Source organism: Aspergillus fijiensis (genome assembly GCF_003184825.1).
Source record: "Aspergillus fijiensis CBS 313.89 unplaced genomic scaffold BO72scaffold_99, whole genome shotgun sequence".
Classification (NCBI taxonomy): Eukaryota; Fungi; Ascomycota; class Eurotiomycetes; order Eurotiales; family Aspergillaceae; genus Aspergillus; species Aspergillus fijiensis.
The window spans coordinates 1-17,308 of record NW_024469075.1 but is presented as its reverse complement, the minus strand read 5'-3'; the positions used below and the strand labels follow the sequence as shown (position 1 = coordinate 17,308).

Here is a 17,308-nt window from a genome sequence, read left to right as displayed (position 1 = left end):
ACTAATCTATGACCAATCAGCCCATGCCTTGTTCAATGGAAGATCTCAATTCAAACTTAGCTGTTAATAGGTAAATGACGATATCCTGGCAGCTCACCTCCCAAGGGCTGAGGTTGTTGGTTCTCCATAGAGTTCCTTTCGTTTCTCTCAGATCCGCACTCGACATGGCTGGATTCTACAGTACATGGAACAGAGAGTCGAAGGTGACACCGTATGTACTGCTGTTCTGTCCGTCCATCGTCCCTTGGACACGCCTTAAGCACCTGACGGACCGACCCGTTGATCTATAAGGGAGTATTTTCGGTTACAATAGGAAAGATACCCTACTCACAGAATACTATAACTACTCCTTCTGCCGGGTACGAGTCTTCCTCCCTTAAGATAAGGGACTTTCCTCAAGAGAGCAGTAAGTACAGCTGTCCACTTACTATTGTAGGAGACGGATTTTTCTATTCTTCGACTATGCTATAATGAAATATGCAGGGTACCGAGTGGCCAGGCTGAACCACATACATTTATTCAAGCAGAACAATACTTCAACAGAAAATGACAGTAGGTCATGAATTCAGTTGATCTTAGGTCTTTCCTCCACATACGACTAGAACTGTCCAGTGCAGCTATCTACTCCCGGCTGCACCATACAGCCCGAGAAACAATCAGCTACTGGAACAACTCCACACAATCAAAGATCTACACTCGTTAGCAAATCCCTCATCCAACACACAAACAAAAACTTACAAAGTTCGGACTCAAATACGTATCCCCCGAACTGCCAGAGATCACGTTGATCGTAATCTACCCATCACATTAGCAACATTAACCAACCCCACACAAGCCAACTTACTGTATTTGTTCCCGCGACGATCGTCCCCGACGGGATGGACACATCATACACCTCGCCCAATCCCCGGTACGCACCGCGGGTCACGCCCCGAGAGTCCAGGTTTGTCGGCGCGGCTGGTGCGCTTCCTGTGTAGCTGTTGATCTGTTTGCAAGTCAGCGACTGAAACAATTCCTAAGAGAAGGGGCAGTACCGTCGCCTGGGGTCGTCCACCGGCAAACGACAAGGTCGTCCCGATTCGCAGGGTCGCTGCGCCGGTCTGCGCGGATGTGGCGGTGAATTTGATGGTGACCGGGTTGTTGACGCTTTTGAACACGGCCATTGGGAAGTCAGTCAGAGCGGAACTGCCAACCGTATAGGTCAGTGGACCCCAGGAGGACATGCGCGAGTCGGAGGGGTGCATGCGGAGCTGGTTGGCTGCGTTGCGGAAGCCGGTCGGTCTGTGAGGTTAGTGCTGGCACGATGTCTGGTAGCCAGGGGATAGGTACGTACTGTCCGTCCCATTCACCAATCTTGAAAATGGTAGTGCCGGTCTTCACGGACCCCGAAATGTTCTTCGTTGTGGTTGATCCGGCGGACACGGTGACCGAGCTCGTGGCGACCGCGTACTCGCCTTGGTAATAGACCATGGTGTACGTTCCGGGCTTCATGGCGGGCGAGGTGAAGCTGCCGCTGGAGCTGGTATAAGTCCAGTACTGTGCCGCATCGTTGTACCTATCCTCATTAGCTGACGACCACACCGCAGGGAAAGGTGCGTACCAGTGAACCACCCAATCCATGCTCGAGTCTGCTCCGGATGCCGTGCCGGTCACTTTGCCTCGGCCTGAGGCGGCAACATAGCCTTTGATGTCAAGGTCGGCGAAGAATGAGGTATCGATGCTGGTGCTGGGGGTACCGCTGCGACTAAAGTACATCGAGTATGGGCCGTGGAGACCCATCCGGTAGGACTCGGTTTGAACGTGGCCGGAGTTCTAGACTATCAGAGATGATCATCTATATTGGTGGGTTACTCACCATGTACCAGTAGAGGGCGTTGTAGCTCCCTCCGTTGTTCGAGTTGATATCCCTGTGTTGTCAGTTTCCTGTCATCTGACCCGGCTGGAGACATACCGGTGAAAAGGACCTCCGGAGGAGCTTTCATATTGATTCAAGATCATGCAAACGCGGTGGGCATCCCCGGCAACGCCTGCAAGGTCAGTAATATCCCAGGGCCGAGACGGTAGTACTTACAGTGTCGCTGATCGTCGATAAATCGCTCGCTCGAGTAGAACTTGCTGCGGGTTTCACTGCCGACCAAAAACTGTTTACGTCAGAGTCTTCCTCTGCAAAAGGTCAGAAAGTCACATACCACATCTGATCCCTCAATGGCAGTCCCGTCAGCGGTGGTGGAAACGTCGCCAAACGGCTCCTCATTCGGTAGCACGTCCGAATTCAGTCGAGCGATGAACCGCAGCTCGCCGATTGACGGCTCTGCCAGGTATCAGCCATCAACCACGCCTCAACGAGACAATCAACTGACCGGCAGTGATATATGTCGCCATGTGAATGATTGGGTCCCCATTATGCACCACCATGTACTGCGTCAAGGTGTCCGTCACACAGGTCACCTTGATATAGTCCCCGGACTGCGTGGCGGTCACCGTCGCAGAGCCCAGACCCGACCCAATGTGACTGCCCTGGCTGGAGTACTGCAGCTCCGTGCCATAGTGGATGATGGAGGTAATGTCGCAGCTGCTGCGGCTGACGGTGAACTTCAGCTGGTTTGGCGCGTTGGTGTCGATGACATAGGCGCTGGAGCTGGTGGTGATGCCAAAGGCCGCGTGGGCGACCTGGGCCGTGAAGGCCACGAACGACAGAAGCGACGCTTTGAGCATTGTCCGGGTGTGCGCTGCGGTTAGTAGTGCTGCGTGGTCGTGGTATAAATACTATAGGCTGCCTGGGGTCCCCCTACTGCTCTCACACAGGACAGCGCTCGGTCCCATGCCAAAGTCTTGGAATGACATCTGTTCCACCAATCTCAGGCACGCCGGGTGTTTGAGTGGTCAGAACAGTACAAGACTCCGTGTGTCCGTGTCGGGAGTGGAGGCAAGTGCCGTGCCAAGATGTCTTCAGGATTTAGTGTCGCATGGTGAAAACGGGGTGGAACGGGCTGCGGAGAGGTGAAACGTCGGTAGTTTGAGTTGTACGCGATGTGCGCGAGGTGTACGCTCCACTGGTGACTGCATTAGAGGATGTGAGATGCAATTCGAGCTGTCAGAGTCTGAAGAAAAGACGACCTACCTTTTACATTGCGCATCTTGTGAATGATGAGTTGTGATGATGTTCAATGTGGATGGTGGTTGGTAGGCTCGAGCGTCTGCCGATCCCTCCGCTCGGTTAGATTGAAGGGCCGTTCAGTGGTGGACGGACATTTGTCTTGGCTGATGGACGGAGCTTGCTCCGACGGATATTCTGGGCAAACATGACTCGTCGGGGTGTGGACTCATGGGTGATACTGATGTATCTCCACTGCTGGTGTGACAGGGGTGACAGGCGTTGGTGGGTCGGTTCGTGCCTCGAGACGGTGCCTTCAATAGTTCTTCCCTGACCCGGTTGCTGGAATGGTGGGTGTTAGCTAGAGTGCGTCTGTGCTGATGGCTTGCAGGAGAAATCTATCTCGACACCTGCGACCTTGACGTATCGTCGTAGTGGAGATCATGTCAGGAACGAGCGTTCGGCCAACAACGAAGCGATGGAGGAAATGGATGTATGTCTCCTTCTGTCGGCACGGCAGGTACGATGGAGATCCGTTGATTGCTTCTATAGGCAGGCCAGGTCATGTGAGCACGGCGGCAGTAGAGCCCCTCGCATTTCCTCATCTTTCACGGCATACGAGGAGTGCCTGAAAGAGGACGGTTGGGTTGCTACTAAGCTCGAAAGTAGATCGTCTTGCAATGCACTTTGATGTTTGGCTACTGACTAATGACAAAATAGAAGACAACCAAGGTCCGTCTCCCAATATGTCATCAGCAGACCTATATGTCTACCCGTGATTTCGAGTCATCTAACATCGAATATCGATCTGCTAGATGCTAGCTCATACCATGATCTATACAATGGAGTCAGTTGCAATCATAGCGGGGAATTCTAGACCAGAACGTCGAGCCTGGCAGGACCAGACAACTACAAGTGTACTGCGTCCATGCACATCTCCCGTCCGCATTATCGCCCCAATACACCATACAGTTGGCATCTTACCATGCTGATCAACCTGCTATACCAGTTCGAATAGTGTTGCTCCCGCTCATCGAATGACGTCGGCACAGGATCACACCGGAAACCATCCAAAGACTTACACAGTGACTCACACATCTATAGAACCCATGTCCATGATATATAGTCCCTAGTACGGATAACTGGAAGTTCTGTCTACACCTCATCCGAACTGTACTTCCAGACACATAGCAACATCCCAAAATGGCACCGTAAGCCTTCATTCAAAGCCCTATTCCCGACGGCGCTTGTGGGCTAGAAGTTCTATTGGCAATAGGAACGATCACACCTCGAAGCTGAAAGCAACCGCGACCAAGGCTTCCAAGCATCTGGACACTCCTGCCGCGCAGACGGAGGATCCTTCTGGTGCGAAAGACAGAGACAAAGGCAACCCTCAAGGAGAAACCAAAGGCGCTCCCCTAAGACCAAGAACGCAGCCAAATCAACAGAGACGCCGCAGTCCCAAGCACGCGTACGTGAACTGCGCACCGTACAACCTCTAAACTGCTGACAGGTCCAGCAGCATGCAGACACAGTGGTACCTCCCGCTTCCTCCCCTGCACCTTCCGAAGCACACTGGCATGGTATGTGTAATTCCCTGTGGAACAGAAATAGACCATGTATTGAGATTGACGAAGCGAACCCCCGCGCGTTCAAGTGCGCGCTATGCCGGCGGTGGCATACGGCGCGGTGTCCTTGGTTGAGGAACTATTAGATGAGCTATTGGTTGATTTGGTAGCAATGCTTGAGTGCATACATTGTTATAATACACTGAGCATAATTTCTGTAGCTACTTGCTGCTTTGTCCCAATGTCAGGAACTTCTTGAAGTCATTGCGGAGACCTCCATACCCCCTTGTAGTACATAACGCAGTTCTACTATCTGATAACCCCTTCACGATAGACCCGCTCAGACTCCCTTACGCCATCGTAGAGCCGATACTCGAGGAAGGATCTTTACAGCCATATACATGTCCGGCTCCCGCCACCCAAGGGCGCAAAGATGACCTATGCATGCTGCGGCTCGTCCAGCCACGATTAGAAGCCCTAGGGTGGAGAGACATGGTTCAGGAACTCAGCTTACTGACCAGGCTCAGCCCATACACTAACTTACCGTCTCGAAGCAAAGAGTAGGACTGGGTGGTACGGGGCTGTGGTGCCCCCACACATTGAAACCAGCCCCGGGAACAATCCGAGGCAGTCCCAACGGCGCAGCACCGCACAATCGCCGTGCCTCGTCAATGACTGCATTGCTGTACGGCAGCTCTTCCAGCTCGGAGTCCGTGAAAATCCAGCCGCAGGGCCGCCACCTTCTCCTCCCACCGCGGCTCGATCTCGGGGTCTGCCATCACCGCCCACATGAGGAAGATCATCGTCACAGCTGAGCCGCTGTTGTTCCAGAGCCAGCGACAATCCACACAACGGACTTCAACAGCACTTCGCGGTCGGTCATTGTGTCGCCCTGCAAACCTGCAGAGATGTTCACCCTGGGCAGCTCTTTTTGCGAGGCCCGCTGGACTACTTCCGCCCTTTTCTTCGCGATGTACTGGTCCGCACGAGTCAGAGGGTCAACCTAACCACAGGCGCAGGCTCTTAACGCACAGCAACAGGCGGGAAACCTCCCGCCGGAGCGCCCGAGCTTTGTTGACCAACTCCAACTCCTCGATATGCTTGCTTTTTGGGACAGAAGTGGATGTTCTCAGCTGACATGAAGAACGGGGGCCCGGAGTCACCGAGTCGTTGGAAGGTGGTTCGAGATTCTCTGACCGCAAGTGTGCCCTCCCACAGCAACAAGGCAATGGGAAAGAAACACACAGCGAGGCGGGAGCATGATCCAGTGACAAGGGTTACATCTCAAGTTGGCATTTGACGTGGTAGGATGGGCGTAGATCGCCTTCTCATCGGTCTCGGGTTCAAGGCGAAGCCTGGGTCAACGCACAGGCTGTAAATCATAGGTTCAATTCAATCTTCCCTCCACACTAGGACCGGCAAATGGACCCGGGTCAGTCCGTGTTCCCACTGGATGAACCCATTATGCCCCGAGCAACCCCTCATGTGGCAGAGTACGTACTGATTTGCCTGGTAATCAGGGTTTCTCCCATTTGCTTTGAAGGTTGGACTTCTTTATGAGACCCCCCCCTGCGCTTCCCAGAAGAGTGAAAGGGGCGGTCGGCCATTTATGACCCCAGTGTCGAGACCCGTCTTATGCGATGTACATCCTGCATCGGGTTGTGCCAAGTTGTGCCTCGTGGTTGGACTCCGAATGTCCCTCGAGGCGTGATGGATTGGAGAGCTATCAGGTTTTAATGAATACCTTCACCCATGTGGGATCATACCAAGCCGAGGCAGCAGGGTCTATGACACTCTGTACCTATTCAATGGATGGCAGTGGGTTTACTTGTGTTACCAACGCCTCTGGCAAGTACACATCAGACAAGGGCTATCATACCGAATCAGAATCTCGCCTTTCTTAAGAGGATACAGATTGTGATCTGCGCTGCGGTGAATCTATAATGTATACATAATCGCGGCTCCAACAATCTGCTCATGGGGCCCGGGGCATAGGTGTGTTGCCCCAACAAACAGCAAGCCCGGTTCGAAGATCTCTCCAAGGCTACGACGATGAAGAAAAGAGGCAGGCAGCAAAGCCGGTTTCCGGATTAGCCTAGCTGAGATGCACGTAAGGAGTAAGCCAGCATTAACATAAACCCTCAAGCCGGATCTTGTGCTCACCCAATCCAGCTCCTTTGGACAGCGGAGATCCACCTCCGCCCGCTCCTTCACCCCGGCCGACGCCTGGAAAGTTCCCCGGTGCCCTGAAGGCACTCGAGGAAGACACGTTCGGTCAGACGGAAGACCTGGGACTTCCGTGCTACCCGGCTCTACACTGAGCTCAGGGGATTGGAAACCTCATCCCGTTGAACACGAGGTCAATGGCATCGGACAAATTAAGCGTTGAGCAATACCTAGTCTCTAAATCTGCATCAGATTTGTATCCAAGTCCTTCTCGCCATGTCTACAAGATGCGGTTTTCTGTGCTCCCGGCTGCAGTTCTCATCCAATCAGCCCTTGCTGCGTAGTTCTTTCCTCACCACTTCCCCTCACGCGATGAGCACGCTGGGTATCACCGAGCTAGAACGTGACATTTTTGCCGTTGTTGAGCGCAACCTTTCCCCTTCCCAGCGTCACGCCGACCCTCGGCTCCTTTGCCGTCTGGACGGGTAACCTCACCGGCAACGTCGTGATCTGGCGCCTCAACGCGACGCGACGACGGGCGAATGATCCGTGACTCCGTCCCATGCCTCAATGGTCCCAGCCGCCGGACAGCCCGTGAAGGTGGGGGTCAACGGCATCAAAGTGGGAGGAAATTACGTCTACTCCACGAGTTCTAGCCCGGAGGTATTTGCGCGCTTCCCGGTGGACAGCAACGCACGCAGCTGCCACGGGGCCGGTCGAGATCATCGGCCGTGGGTTCTTCTTCGACGGTTTTGCGCCAAGTGCGAATGGCACGGCGGATCTTACCATCAATCCGCCGAACGGAGTCATTGATATCTCACCGGAGGGAGGGACGTGTTCGGCTACTCGCGGGCAACCAGTTCATGCTTGCTGTTGGCGGGTCGACGGCTGCGGCCATCGATCAGGAGCGTTCGCTTCTCAATGTGGCGACGAGTGGTGCGCTGGAGCCCGCAAAGGTTGCAGCCATTTCTTTGTTGATGTTTCCTATGACGCCGCGCTGTATTCAGCTGTTTGGGTGGTGTAGAGGCGGAGGTTAGCTCCTTAGGAGACCCAAGAAGGTGAATGTATAACACAACATGTCTGCATGATTTTGAACTCCAGCTTTGACCAGGCACACCGAGTAAGATGACCACCCTAGACATTGGCAGTGGTAGAGTCTCAGTCATGTGACCTACGGGCTCACAAAGGCGTAGACGTGGAGTCGAAAAGTTGCAAGTCGGCCAGAGCCCATCGAAAGTGGGAGCCGTTGACAAGTTAAGGGAATCCAGCGATGCCTCCTCGCCGGCCCAGGGGTCCTGGCCCCGCACGCTTCCCTCGATTTTGTGTTCCGGAACGGAGCCACACGGTGGGTCTCTTGTGGGTCTAGTACGGAAGACCTGGCTGAATCCACAGAGCAATAATGACACCAAAAACAAACCGCGGCCAAGACAAGCCGGGGGGAAGCGGATCCGACTCCTCATGTAGCGCAAGATAATAGATTCAACAGTGCAGCCACCGGCATGGGGAGGGGAACAGACAGGCTATAAAGCACTCGAGATCATGGTCTGGAGATTGGATGAATGCCACCCATCCCCAGGACTGTTCCGCCCATCATGAGCGACATCTACGGCATCCGCACCCCGCACAGCAAGGTCGCCTTTGTGACCGGGGCCAACGGTATCAGCGGCAGTGCCATTGTTGAGCATCTGATCAAGCAATCGGCCAGCGAGTGGTGAGTCCTTTGGTCTATCTGACACAACATCTACCTCAATCCCCCATCGATGGAATAGTGTCCACTCACCACTACCCTAGGTCTGCGATCATCGTTACCTCGAGAAGCCCGATCAAGGCTGTATACACCGACCCAAGAGTGCGGTTCATCGCCATCGACTTTCTCGAGCCGGCCGAGGCCATCGCCGAGAAGATCCAAGGATTGTGCGCGGATGTGACCCATGCCTTTTTCACATCCTACACCCACAACAACGACTTTTCGCAATTGCACCAAAAGAATGGCCCTCTGTTCCGCCACTTAGTCGAAGCAGTGGACTTGGCCTGTCCCAAGTTGCAGCGCGTAGTGTTGCAAACCGGAGGCAAGGTGAGCACGGGTTTGCCCTAATTCCCACTCCCCCCTACGGGACGAGACTCTGACCGTCGGCAGCACTACGGGTTTCAATTCAGGGATTTCACCACGCCCTTCCTGGAAGATATGCCTCGCTACGAGGGCCCCGAAAATATCTTCTACTACGAACAAGAAGACGACCTGTTTGCGGTCCAGAAACGCCGAAACACCTGGAGTTACAACATCATCCGTCCCATGGCCATCATCGGCTACAGCTGCCAATGTACGCAGACCGAGGGCCCGCCCAGTAGTGTCCACGCTAACCATTCTGCAGATCTGGGAATCAACGAATCCCTGCCGCTGGCCCAGTACTTCTTGATCTGCCGGGAGCTCGGCGAGGCTCCGCGCTGGCCCGGTTCTTTGGAAAGCTATCACCGCGTCGAGAAGCAGTCGTCCGCCATGGGGATTGCCAACCTGACGGTCTGGGCAGCCACGGACCCTGACTGCAAGGACGAGGCCTTCAACCACGACGATGGGGATGTGATCGTGTGGAAATTTCTCTGGCATCTGCTGGCCAAGTACTTCCGGGTCTCGATGGACGACTTCGAGGCCCCGACGGCGGCGACCCGGCCATTTGACCTAGGCGAGTGGGCGCAGGACAAGAAGGCGGTATGGGAGCGCATCGTCGCCAAGTACGGGGGTGACCCGGAGGCATTCCAGATAGATGCCTTTAGGCTTATGAACTGGTGCATCACGCCCGCGGCGAACTCGGCACCAGTCATGAGCACCGTCGTCAAGGCGCGTCGGTTTGGCTGGGTGCACAGCGATGACACCTACCAATCGTGGCTGAACACCATGCGTGCCTACGAAAATGCCGGTGTTTTGCCCACTCTGCCCTCATGTTCTTGAGTGGCGGCGTCGCTCGAAAGACCTGGCATTCACCACGTCGTGGATACATGGGCAAGGGTACATAGGCAAGGGAACATAGGCAATGGGCGTTAGAACGAGAGCAGATGATGCATAAATGAACAAGGGTTGTTTTTCCTAAGAAAAGGATCAGTCGTAAGCGAACGAGAACGAGAGGTCAGCAAAGCGCGGTTTTCCCGCTGGATATGGATAAATGCCGGCTGCATCTCAGCCAGCTGCGTATTCTAGCCATCCAAGATTACATGCCAGCACCATTCAGCCAGAGCGGGTTCAGTACAGGATCCATCCTTTCGCGAGCATCGCGAGAATGCCTGTCCCAGTGAAGTTCAAAATGGGCCAGACACCGAGAAGATGTCACGTGTACGTAAGGGATTGTGCTGGCGGGAACTGGATCAGACCGACGCCTTGGCTGAACAATCGCTTGGGCCTCCTATGCCATTGGCGCCGGTAACAGTACCGACCCGGTGATTTTGCTCCAGTGGCTACCAGAGTGGATCTATACTCCGTAAGTCCCTGGTTCCAGAATCGGGCAAGCATGCGACGACATCTGCATCATTGACTAAGCGGCGCTCGGAACCTGGTGGTCCGACAGTATGGAGACCAGCCTCGGAGGTCCCTCAAGGGCAGTCTGGTAGGGCTCTCCACCCGCCGGAACCCACTGCTTCCACTCTCCTCTTGTGAGGCAAGGCCAAGGTCTACGGCTTGCTGAGACTATCGAGTGACCATGACACAGAGAGGGTCTGTGATTCCCGAGAACAGTATCTCGCATTCAGAAAAGGAAAGATCCACATCACATGATTCATTAAAGCGAGAGGGCCAGGTTTACTCTGCTTGTTCCTCCTCCAATTTGCACATGAGCTCACATTGATAGCTCTGGTCACCACCGGCGCGACAGCGTGGACATTCTCTCCCGTGTGAAATGAACAGCAGATGCAGAGAATACTTCAGACCGTCGGGTATCCTCTGCTCCAGATGGGCGCGGGCTTGCTCCGCGGATGCCCGGGAGGGCCTCCAGCCCAGTTCTCCGGTCAGTCGGTAGATGTGAGTATCAACCACAAAACGCTGGCGCTGCAGCGTCAAGGCAAGCACGCAGCTGGCGGTTTTGGGACCGACCCCATAATAAGAGAGGAGGTCCTGCATCGCCTCCGAGTCTGTTGCACGGAACAGATGATTCAGCGTATATTCCTGATGCTTGCTCCAGACCTGCTAGAGGATCTTCAAGATCATGCGCGATTTCCGCTCGTGCAGGCCGCCACAGGCCAGGGTCTCTCGAAGCTTGGACTCGCCGCCCTCGGCGATGGCGGAAAAGTTCCTCCAGGACCCGTAGACCTTATCCAAGCCATGCACCTGGCGGATTGCGTTCCGCTCGTTGGTTGCTTGGCACAAGACACCGTAGATGAGACCGTGGAGAACGTCCGGGAACTGGCTGGGGCGGCCATCAAGCCCGTCGGCGTCTAATGCCTCGCTGGAGAGCGGATCGCGGGGACCGTGCAGCTTGGTCAGGATGCGGTTGACGCGGTAACACTCTTCCGGCGAGGGCTCACTGAAATCGGGGTAGGGGGACTCAGAGGCATATCGGCGGAAGTGATTCCATTTCTTTTGTGCGCGTTGGGCGGCAGTGGGCTTTTGGTCCGCCGAGGCTGATGAGGTTCGGAGTATGGCCCGGGTCGTGGTCGTGGTCGTATGGCTCCGACCCGCTCTGTGAGCTTGTCGACGGAGAACCGGCGCCATGGCTAACATCCAGCAACATCCAGCTCCCTCCCGGAGATCATGAATCACAGAAGACGAAGGGAGCGAGCAGGGGAGTAGTCGGCCCTCTTGTAAGGTCCTTCCAAGGTTTCCAAGTCGTCTCGAAGCTGGCAACCCACAACAAGTCTCACTGCACAGCCCGCTTCGGGTTATCATCCTGATTGACCAGGGTGTCTTCTACGCCCAGCGCAAGAGAGTTTACTGCTTGGTCTGTCGCCTACAACTCCGCTAGCCGTACAGGAATATGGTTACCCTGGAAAAGCCAACTTGAGAGGGGCCAGTCATATTCAAACCCAGGCCAGGTTAGGCCTAAGCCTGTGAAGACAGGGGTGTTGATTTGTGTCATATCGTATAACATTGGTGTATCTCCAAGTGCCCAGTGGGTATGTTGTAATGCTGGAAACGATCCGGATGATGTGCGGATGGCACCGGGATCGAAGATTAGTATCGACGGTCGGCTTATGTCTTATTCTGCCTCCTTTTCCTGTCCTGTCCTGGCAGTGCAGCGACGCCGCCGCCTGCCTGCGCCGGGTTGAAGGGCTTTCTCATGATCTGCGACCGCAGCTGCTTGCAGACGACACTCGGCGGCGTGGACCGATGCGTTGATGGGAACGCCACAAAAAAAAGAAAAAAAAAAAAAAACCACAACTTCGGGAAGAACGCAAAATTTTCAAAGTGAGGCTACTATAATATAGTGAATTGCTTCTAAACTCCGGGGTGGTGGCTCGCTCGGCTGACGAATCCGATAGCGAGTTAGGTTATTCTACGGAGCACGCCGTAGTATAGGAACGGAACAGAGCGGACCAAGACAGCAAACCGCGGTCATCGACTACCGCTACCACTGCTTCCCATTGTTCATAAGAACACCCCCGGCAACAAGATCTTAGGGCCAGTTGGCTTTGAAGCCTGCCTAGACTCCTCCATGCAAGAGTTCATTACGTGTATATTCCCCCCCTCACCATCCAGTCATTGACGTCATGATGTCAAGAACGATGCCAAAACTAGTAAGCCACGGCGAGCTCACTATCCACATATACGATTATCTGAAGGCTAGAGCACCACCAGGTTTAACTCTGCGGATGGATCTCCCGCACCGCACTCAGGAATCCATGCCAACAAAAATGTCAGTACCCCCCGAAGCCTACTTTGAGACCCAAGCACGATTGACGACCTGGACCGACGAGCTTGAGTTCCTGGGGTACATTCTATGCGAGCTGATTGATGCCGATAAATTGAATGAGAGAGGATACCGATGCCACCAGGCAGCCGACTTACCGGCTATAATCGACATCATTCGGTTGCAATTGAAAGATTCCAATGGCAGGCTCGCCACGGTCATGGGAGAAGATCAATCGAAAGCCCTCCGTCGATTGATGACACAGGCGAAACGAATCCGAAACGATATGGCGCATCACACAACTCAGAATGAGCACAAGCTGGGAAACCTCGAGGAAACGAAGCGGAGCTTGTGTGATTTGTTCGAGTACGCCATCAAGGCAGTCGCATCGGAGCGTGGAATAAGCCAGGTTTGCTGCCCTCTCGAAACATATGTCCGACACGGGACTAAATAGCGTGACTCGATAGATTACTTGGTCTCCGTGCTATCACATTTGCAAAACATATATCGAAGAAAGAGGGCCTCTGACAGTCACGATTCCGCTGAACGAGGAATCTTTGCTATTGCTTCGCCAAAGAGCTCTTCAAGACCACGACATCAGTCAGAAAGGGTTGCTTTATCGCCGTCCGAAACGCAAGGCAACTGAAGAGAGCCGCAAAAAGCAGCGAGATGACTATGAAGCCGCCGTCACCAGACGGAGGCAGAAGCAAGAGCGAGATCTGGCTATGCGATCCAGCCATCTGACTCGGAAGCTGCAAAATCTGGAACAAAGATTCCGCATGTCCCGGGAGCTTCGTTCCGCCCAAATAAACGTGCTAGCAGATCGCATGAGAGCAGAACAAGAAATGTTCCATCGACAGCGAGAGGAGATCCTTCAAAGTGGGCTGTTGCAGCCCGCCGGCCACGAGCCAATTTTGTTGATAACCATATTTCTGGCGGTCAGCTCCCCGCTCTGGATACCCGGTGCGCTCATCTACCACATGTACAACAGATTCTCTGTCTAGCCCCACACACGCCAACTTGATGTTCAGCCGTAAGGCCAAGTTTCTCACATCTTGTGATATCGATACCAATCTCCTAAACGCATTGGCAACCTGCAATCCCTGTATTGAAGTTTCGAACGGTAGTCTAATTAGCGGAATCGGAAGATAGTAATCAACATCTGAAACATCTGCTTATCACAGCTATGTCCGATTCGGTTGGTGATAAGGCTTTGTTTCGGAAAGCGGAGGAAGAAAGAAAGAAACTTGAATACGAAAGGAGGTAGAAGAAGACATTGAGGGAGTAAGCCAAAGAAAAGAGAAGGCAGGAGATATTAGTCTGTGCTACTATGCTAGGAAAATATCCTTAATCTATGGAGGATAAACCCGCATACCCCCTCCCCAACAAATAAAAGCGTACATGACTCTATACAACTCCGCCAGGAAAATACCCCCTCCCCAACCCCCAACCTCACCCATTCACTCTCCTCACAACCACCCAAGCAGCGCCGACCCCGACCAGCCCCCAAACCCACTTCCACGCACTCCACCGCCCCTCCTCACGACCATCACCAACACTCCCATGCACCAACCGGCCCTGCACCCACACCGCCCTGACGTTGCGATCATCCCCGCTCCACACCCACTTATGCACCTTCTCGACCCAGCTCTCCTCGCCAAACACATCGACATTACTGCCGACCCCGTGCGGCCCCCACAGCCCTGCCGGCTGGAACCGCCCCAGCCGAATCAACTGCGCATCCCAGGCCATGCCCAGCTCGAACCCGCCGATCAGATCGGGCAGATCGACGACGGCGGCGCCGCCGCGCGTGGCGAGGTACAGCGCCTCCTCGACGGAGACGACCCCGTCCTCGCCCTTTCCGTCTTCCTCTCCCTCGGGGTACTTCAGGAACGGCAGCAACCGCGACACCAAACAGGCCTGCCGCACGCCCTCCAGCAGCCCCACACTATACCCGCCGCTCACATCGCTGCCCAGCCCCACGACCACCCCGCCCCTCCGCAGCCACCGGACCGGACAGATCCCCGACCCCAGCGCCGAGTTGCTCGCGGGACAGTGGCTGACCTTGGCGCCGCGGGCGGCGACGAGCGACCGCTCCGCCGGGGAGAAGTGCACGGCGTGCGCCAGGATGGTGCGGGGCGTGAGCAAGCCCGCCGCATCGTACACGGCAGCGTAATGCGCGCAGGCCGGGAATTGCTGGCGGACGAGGGCAATCTCGTTGACGTTCTCGGCGATGTGCGTCTGGATGTGCAGCGGGGGGGTGTGTTGCCTGGCGAGGGCGGCGAGCCCCGCGAGAGAGGGCGGGGTGCAGGAGGGGGCGAAGCGCGGGGTGAGGATGGGTTTGACGAGGGATTCTTTGGTGGAGGGGGCGAGGGAGTGGATGTGCGCGATGACCGCCTCGGTGTCGCGGAGGCTGGCCTCGGGGGACTCGTCGATCAGCGTGCTCGGGCACGTCGACAGGTTGTCCATGCAGACGCGGCCGATCAGCGCGCGCTGGCCGCGCTGGTGCGCGAGGCTGGCCAGGAGGTTCGTCGCGGGTACGTGGATCGTCGCGTAGTAGGCGGCGGTCGTCGTGCCGTGGCTCAGCGTCCGCGCGATGACCTGCGAGTAGGCGCGGTAGGCCGTGGGCGGGGGCAGCCCCGGCAGCGCGGCCGGGCTGGCGAAGGAGGCTTCCATCGGGAACGTGTAGGTCTGCAGCCAGTCGAGGAGGGTCGCGCTGCCGAAGAGCCCCGTGTTGGGGTACTGCGGGGCGTGGATGTGGGTGTCTGCCTTGTTGTTAGTCCGGTGTGCAGGCTGGGGAGGCGGTCCCGCAGGCTTCCCGGGGGAGAACCCCCGGGAAGTCTCCATCTGGGACTGGGAATGATGTTTACGAGGGGTGGGGGTGGCATACCGATAAAGCCCGGGAAGAAGAACTCGTTCTGCTCTTCGCGAGCGCGCACAAGTTCCACGCGCACGCAGCTGCGACTGCCTGCGCCGGCGAGCACCCACCCGTGCCGCTTGAGCAGGGTCTGCAGGTCGGACTCGGAGGCGACGCTCCAGTCGAAGCCCTTGATCTTGCCGTCGGCGGCGGACACCCAGAGGGCGCCGCGGGTGATGGCGAGCTCATGTCTGTCGTCCGGGGAGGAGGTGCGGGGGAGTTGGATGAAGGTGCCCACGTAGAGGGTGTACATTGGGGATACCATTTTCGACAGCGAGTGCAATTCAAGAAACCAGCCGGTGGTGCTCGGGAGTGAAGCAGAGAACCCTCTTGCTAACGCGCAGATACCGGAGAAGACGATCGGGATATGTTCTGTTCTGGTATCAGCCGAGTTCGCAACCACCAGAATAACAGATATGCAAACCAAGCACCCGGACAGGTGTTCAACTCACCGCACCGTCGTCCCAAATCCACAAACCCACGTTCTGCAGTCTGCAAGGGCGCAATCCAAACCAATCCCTCAGCAGCCAGGCAACTCACCACTTGGAACAAAGCCAGTCCAACGGAACGCCAAACCGAGCAAATCGCAAAAAAGCGAAGCAGAGGAGTCCAGACGGGGATGGACGGTGGATCTTAAAGGGCGATGTTCATCGGGAGTCGCTAATCTCCGCCAATGGAGCCCGCCCGCCCCGGCCTCGGAATCCGGCCGGCTCCGGTACAGTAGGTTTCCTTTTCGGGCTTAGTCGGGTTGCTGCTTGGAGCTGAGCTGATAAGATAAGGCTTCGTGCGGGGTGCCTGAGGCTGGCTGGCAGCTGACCAGGATTAACTTCACTTAGTCCACTTAGTCCACTTCGTCCGGGGAGGGACTACGATAAGGCGTGCAATCATAATCATTGCGTGTGAAGTTAGTAACTGACTCCTAAGTTAAACTACCTATCGCAAGGTAAGGTGTGGTCGGTGCCGGACCCTGCCTGGGTACATAGTATTTACTTCCCCAACTGCACTGCAGTGACGACACACACTCCACCCGATCATCAACTCAAAGCGTATACCTAAAATCCTCCGCCCCCTCGATGACCCTCTGCCCGCGCTCTGCCTCGGCATTCGACTTCCGGAACCACCAACTCAGCGCCCCGACAATCACCAGGATCAAAATATTGCACCTACCCACAAAAGATCAGTGAAGACCATCGACGAAGCAGAAGGAAAAACTCACGCGATCGTAGTCCACATACCCGGCCGATACCCCGGGGCATCCTCCGACCGGAACACCAGACTGCTCACGATGCCGCCGATGCCCCCGAAGCCCACCAGGGTGGCGCTGGACAGCGCGCGCGTCCACTGGCCGCGCACGTTGTTGGCCTGGTAGGCCATGACGGCGGGGATGTTGGAGTTGGCGCCGGCGACGCTGAAGAAGACGCCGACGTAGCGGGCGGCGTTGCCGTGCGCGAAGCCCATGATCGGGAGGCCGATGATGCAGAGCAGGGCGTTGAAGACCACGATGGCGCCGCGCACGCGGTACTTGTCGCCGACCCAGGCGCCGCCGAACATGATGATGCCGGCGAAGACGTAGGGGGGCGCGGCGAGGCACTGCGCCGCGCCGATGCTGAAGCCCATGCCTTGCTGCAGGATGATGGGGAGGAAGTAGGCGATGGCGTAGGTGACGGTTGTGGTGCAGCTGGAGGCTATCAGCTCGGTCTCCAACTGAAGCAAATGCCGGGAAAGGGGGGGG

General features: G+C 55.8%; 7 protein-coding genes across 7 annotated transcripts; 3 read left to right on the top strand and 4 right to left on the bottom strand.

Moving 5' to 3' along the window:
• Positions 1-660: 660 nt before the first annotated feature.
• Positions 661-2,715, bottom strand: rglA (putative rhamnogalacturonase B; the record flags this gene model as incomplete). The annotated part of the gene is made up of 11 exons (XM_040943487.1): positions 661-690; positions 739-795; positions 845-985; positions 1,035-1,281; positions 1,334-1,555; positions 1,601-1,812; positions 1,856-1,907; positions 1,952-2,027; positions 2,072-2,141; positions 2,190-2,311; positions 2,361-2,715. 11 exons carry the CDS (start codon positions 2,713-2,715, stop codon positions 661-663), a joined length of 1,584 nt encoding a protein of 527 aa, XP_040795507.1.
• Positions 2,716-7,398: 4,683 nt separating this feature from the next.
• BO72DRAFT_501843 (uncharacterized protein) lies at positions 7,399-7,865 on the top strand (the record flags this gene model as incomplete). Its single annotated transcript, XM_040949017.1, has 2 exons — positions 7,399-7,589; positions 7,655-7,865. 2 exons carry the CDS (start codon positions 7,399-7,401, stop codon positions 7,863-7,865), a joined length of 402 nt encoding a protein of 133 aa, XP_040795506.1.
• A 555-nt stretch (positions 7,866-8,420) lies between these two features.
• On the top strand, positions 8,421-9,775 carry BO72DRAFT_391854 (SDR family oxidoreductase; the record flags this gene model as incomplete). The annotated part of the gene is made up of 4 exons (XM_040941877.1): positions 8,421-8,539; positions 8,620-8,902; positions 8,966-9,149; positions 9,201-9,775. 4 exons carry the CDS (start codon positions 8,421-8,423, stop codon positions 9,773-9,775), a joined length of 1,161 nt encoding a protein of 386 aa, XP_040795505.1.
• A 769-nt stretch (positions 9,776-10,544) lies between these two features.
• On the bottom strand, positions 10,545-11,827 carry BO72DRAFT_522913 (endonuclease III domain-containing protein; the record flags this gene model as incomplete). Its single annotated transcript, XM_040949773.1, has 3 exons — positions 10,545-10,944; positions 11,050-11,389; positions 11,795-11,827. 3 exons carry the CDS (start codon positions 11,825-11,827, stop codon positions 10,616-10,618), a joined length of 702 nt encoding a protein of 233 aa, XP_040795504.1. The 3' UTR covers positions 10,545-10,615.
• Positions 11,828-12,663: 836 nt separating this feature from the next.
• On the top strand, positions 12,664-13,663 carry BO72DRAFT_501839 (uncharacterized protein; the record flags this gene model as incomplete). The annotated part of the gene is made up of 2 exons (XM_040949016.1): positions 12,664-13,068; positions 13,127-13,663. The coding sequence occupies 2 exons, from the start codon at positions 12,664-12,666 to the stop codon at positions 13,661-13,663; spliced, it is 942 nt and encodes a 313-aa protein (XP_040795503.1).
• Positions 13,664-14,111: 448 nt separating this feature from the next.
• On the bottom strand, positions 14,112-16,168 carry BO72DRAFT_481683 (chlorohydrolase family protein; the record flags this gene model as incomplete). The annotated part of the gene is made up of 3 exons (XM_040947691.1): positions 16,001-16,168; positions 15,550-15,948; positions 14,112-15,424 (listed from the first exon to the last, which is right to left on the bottom strand). The coding sequence occupies exons 2-3, from the start codon at positions 15,839-15,841 to the stop codon at positions 14,112-14,114; spliced, it is 1,605 nt and encodes a 534-aa protein (XP_040795502.1). The 5' UTR covers positions 15,842-15,948; positions 16,001-16,168.
• Positions 16,169-16,615: 447 nt separating this feature from the next.
• On the bottom strand, positions 16,616-17,254 carry BO72DRAFT_463748 (MFS general substrate transporter; the record flags this gene model as incomplete). The annotated part of the gene is made up of 2 exons (XM_040946607.1): positions 16,616-16,739; positions 16,793-17,254. Coding segments are annotated over 2 exons (586 nt in total), but the record flags the coding sequence as incomplete, so codon positions are not given.
• Between the last annotated feature and the right edge of the window lie 54 nt (positions 17,255-17,308).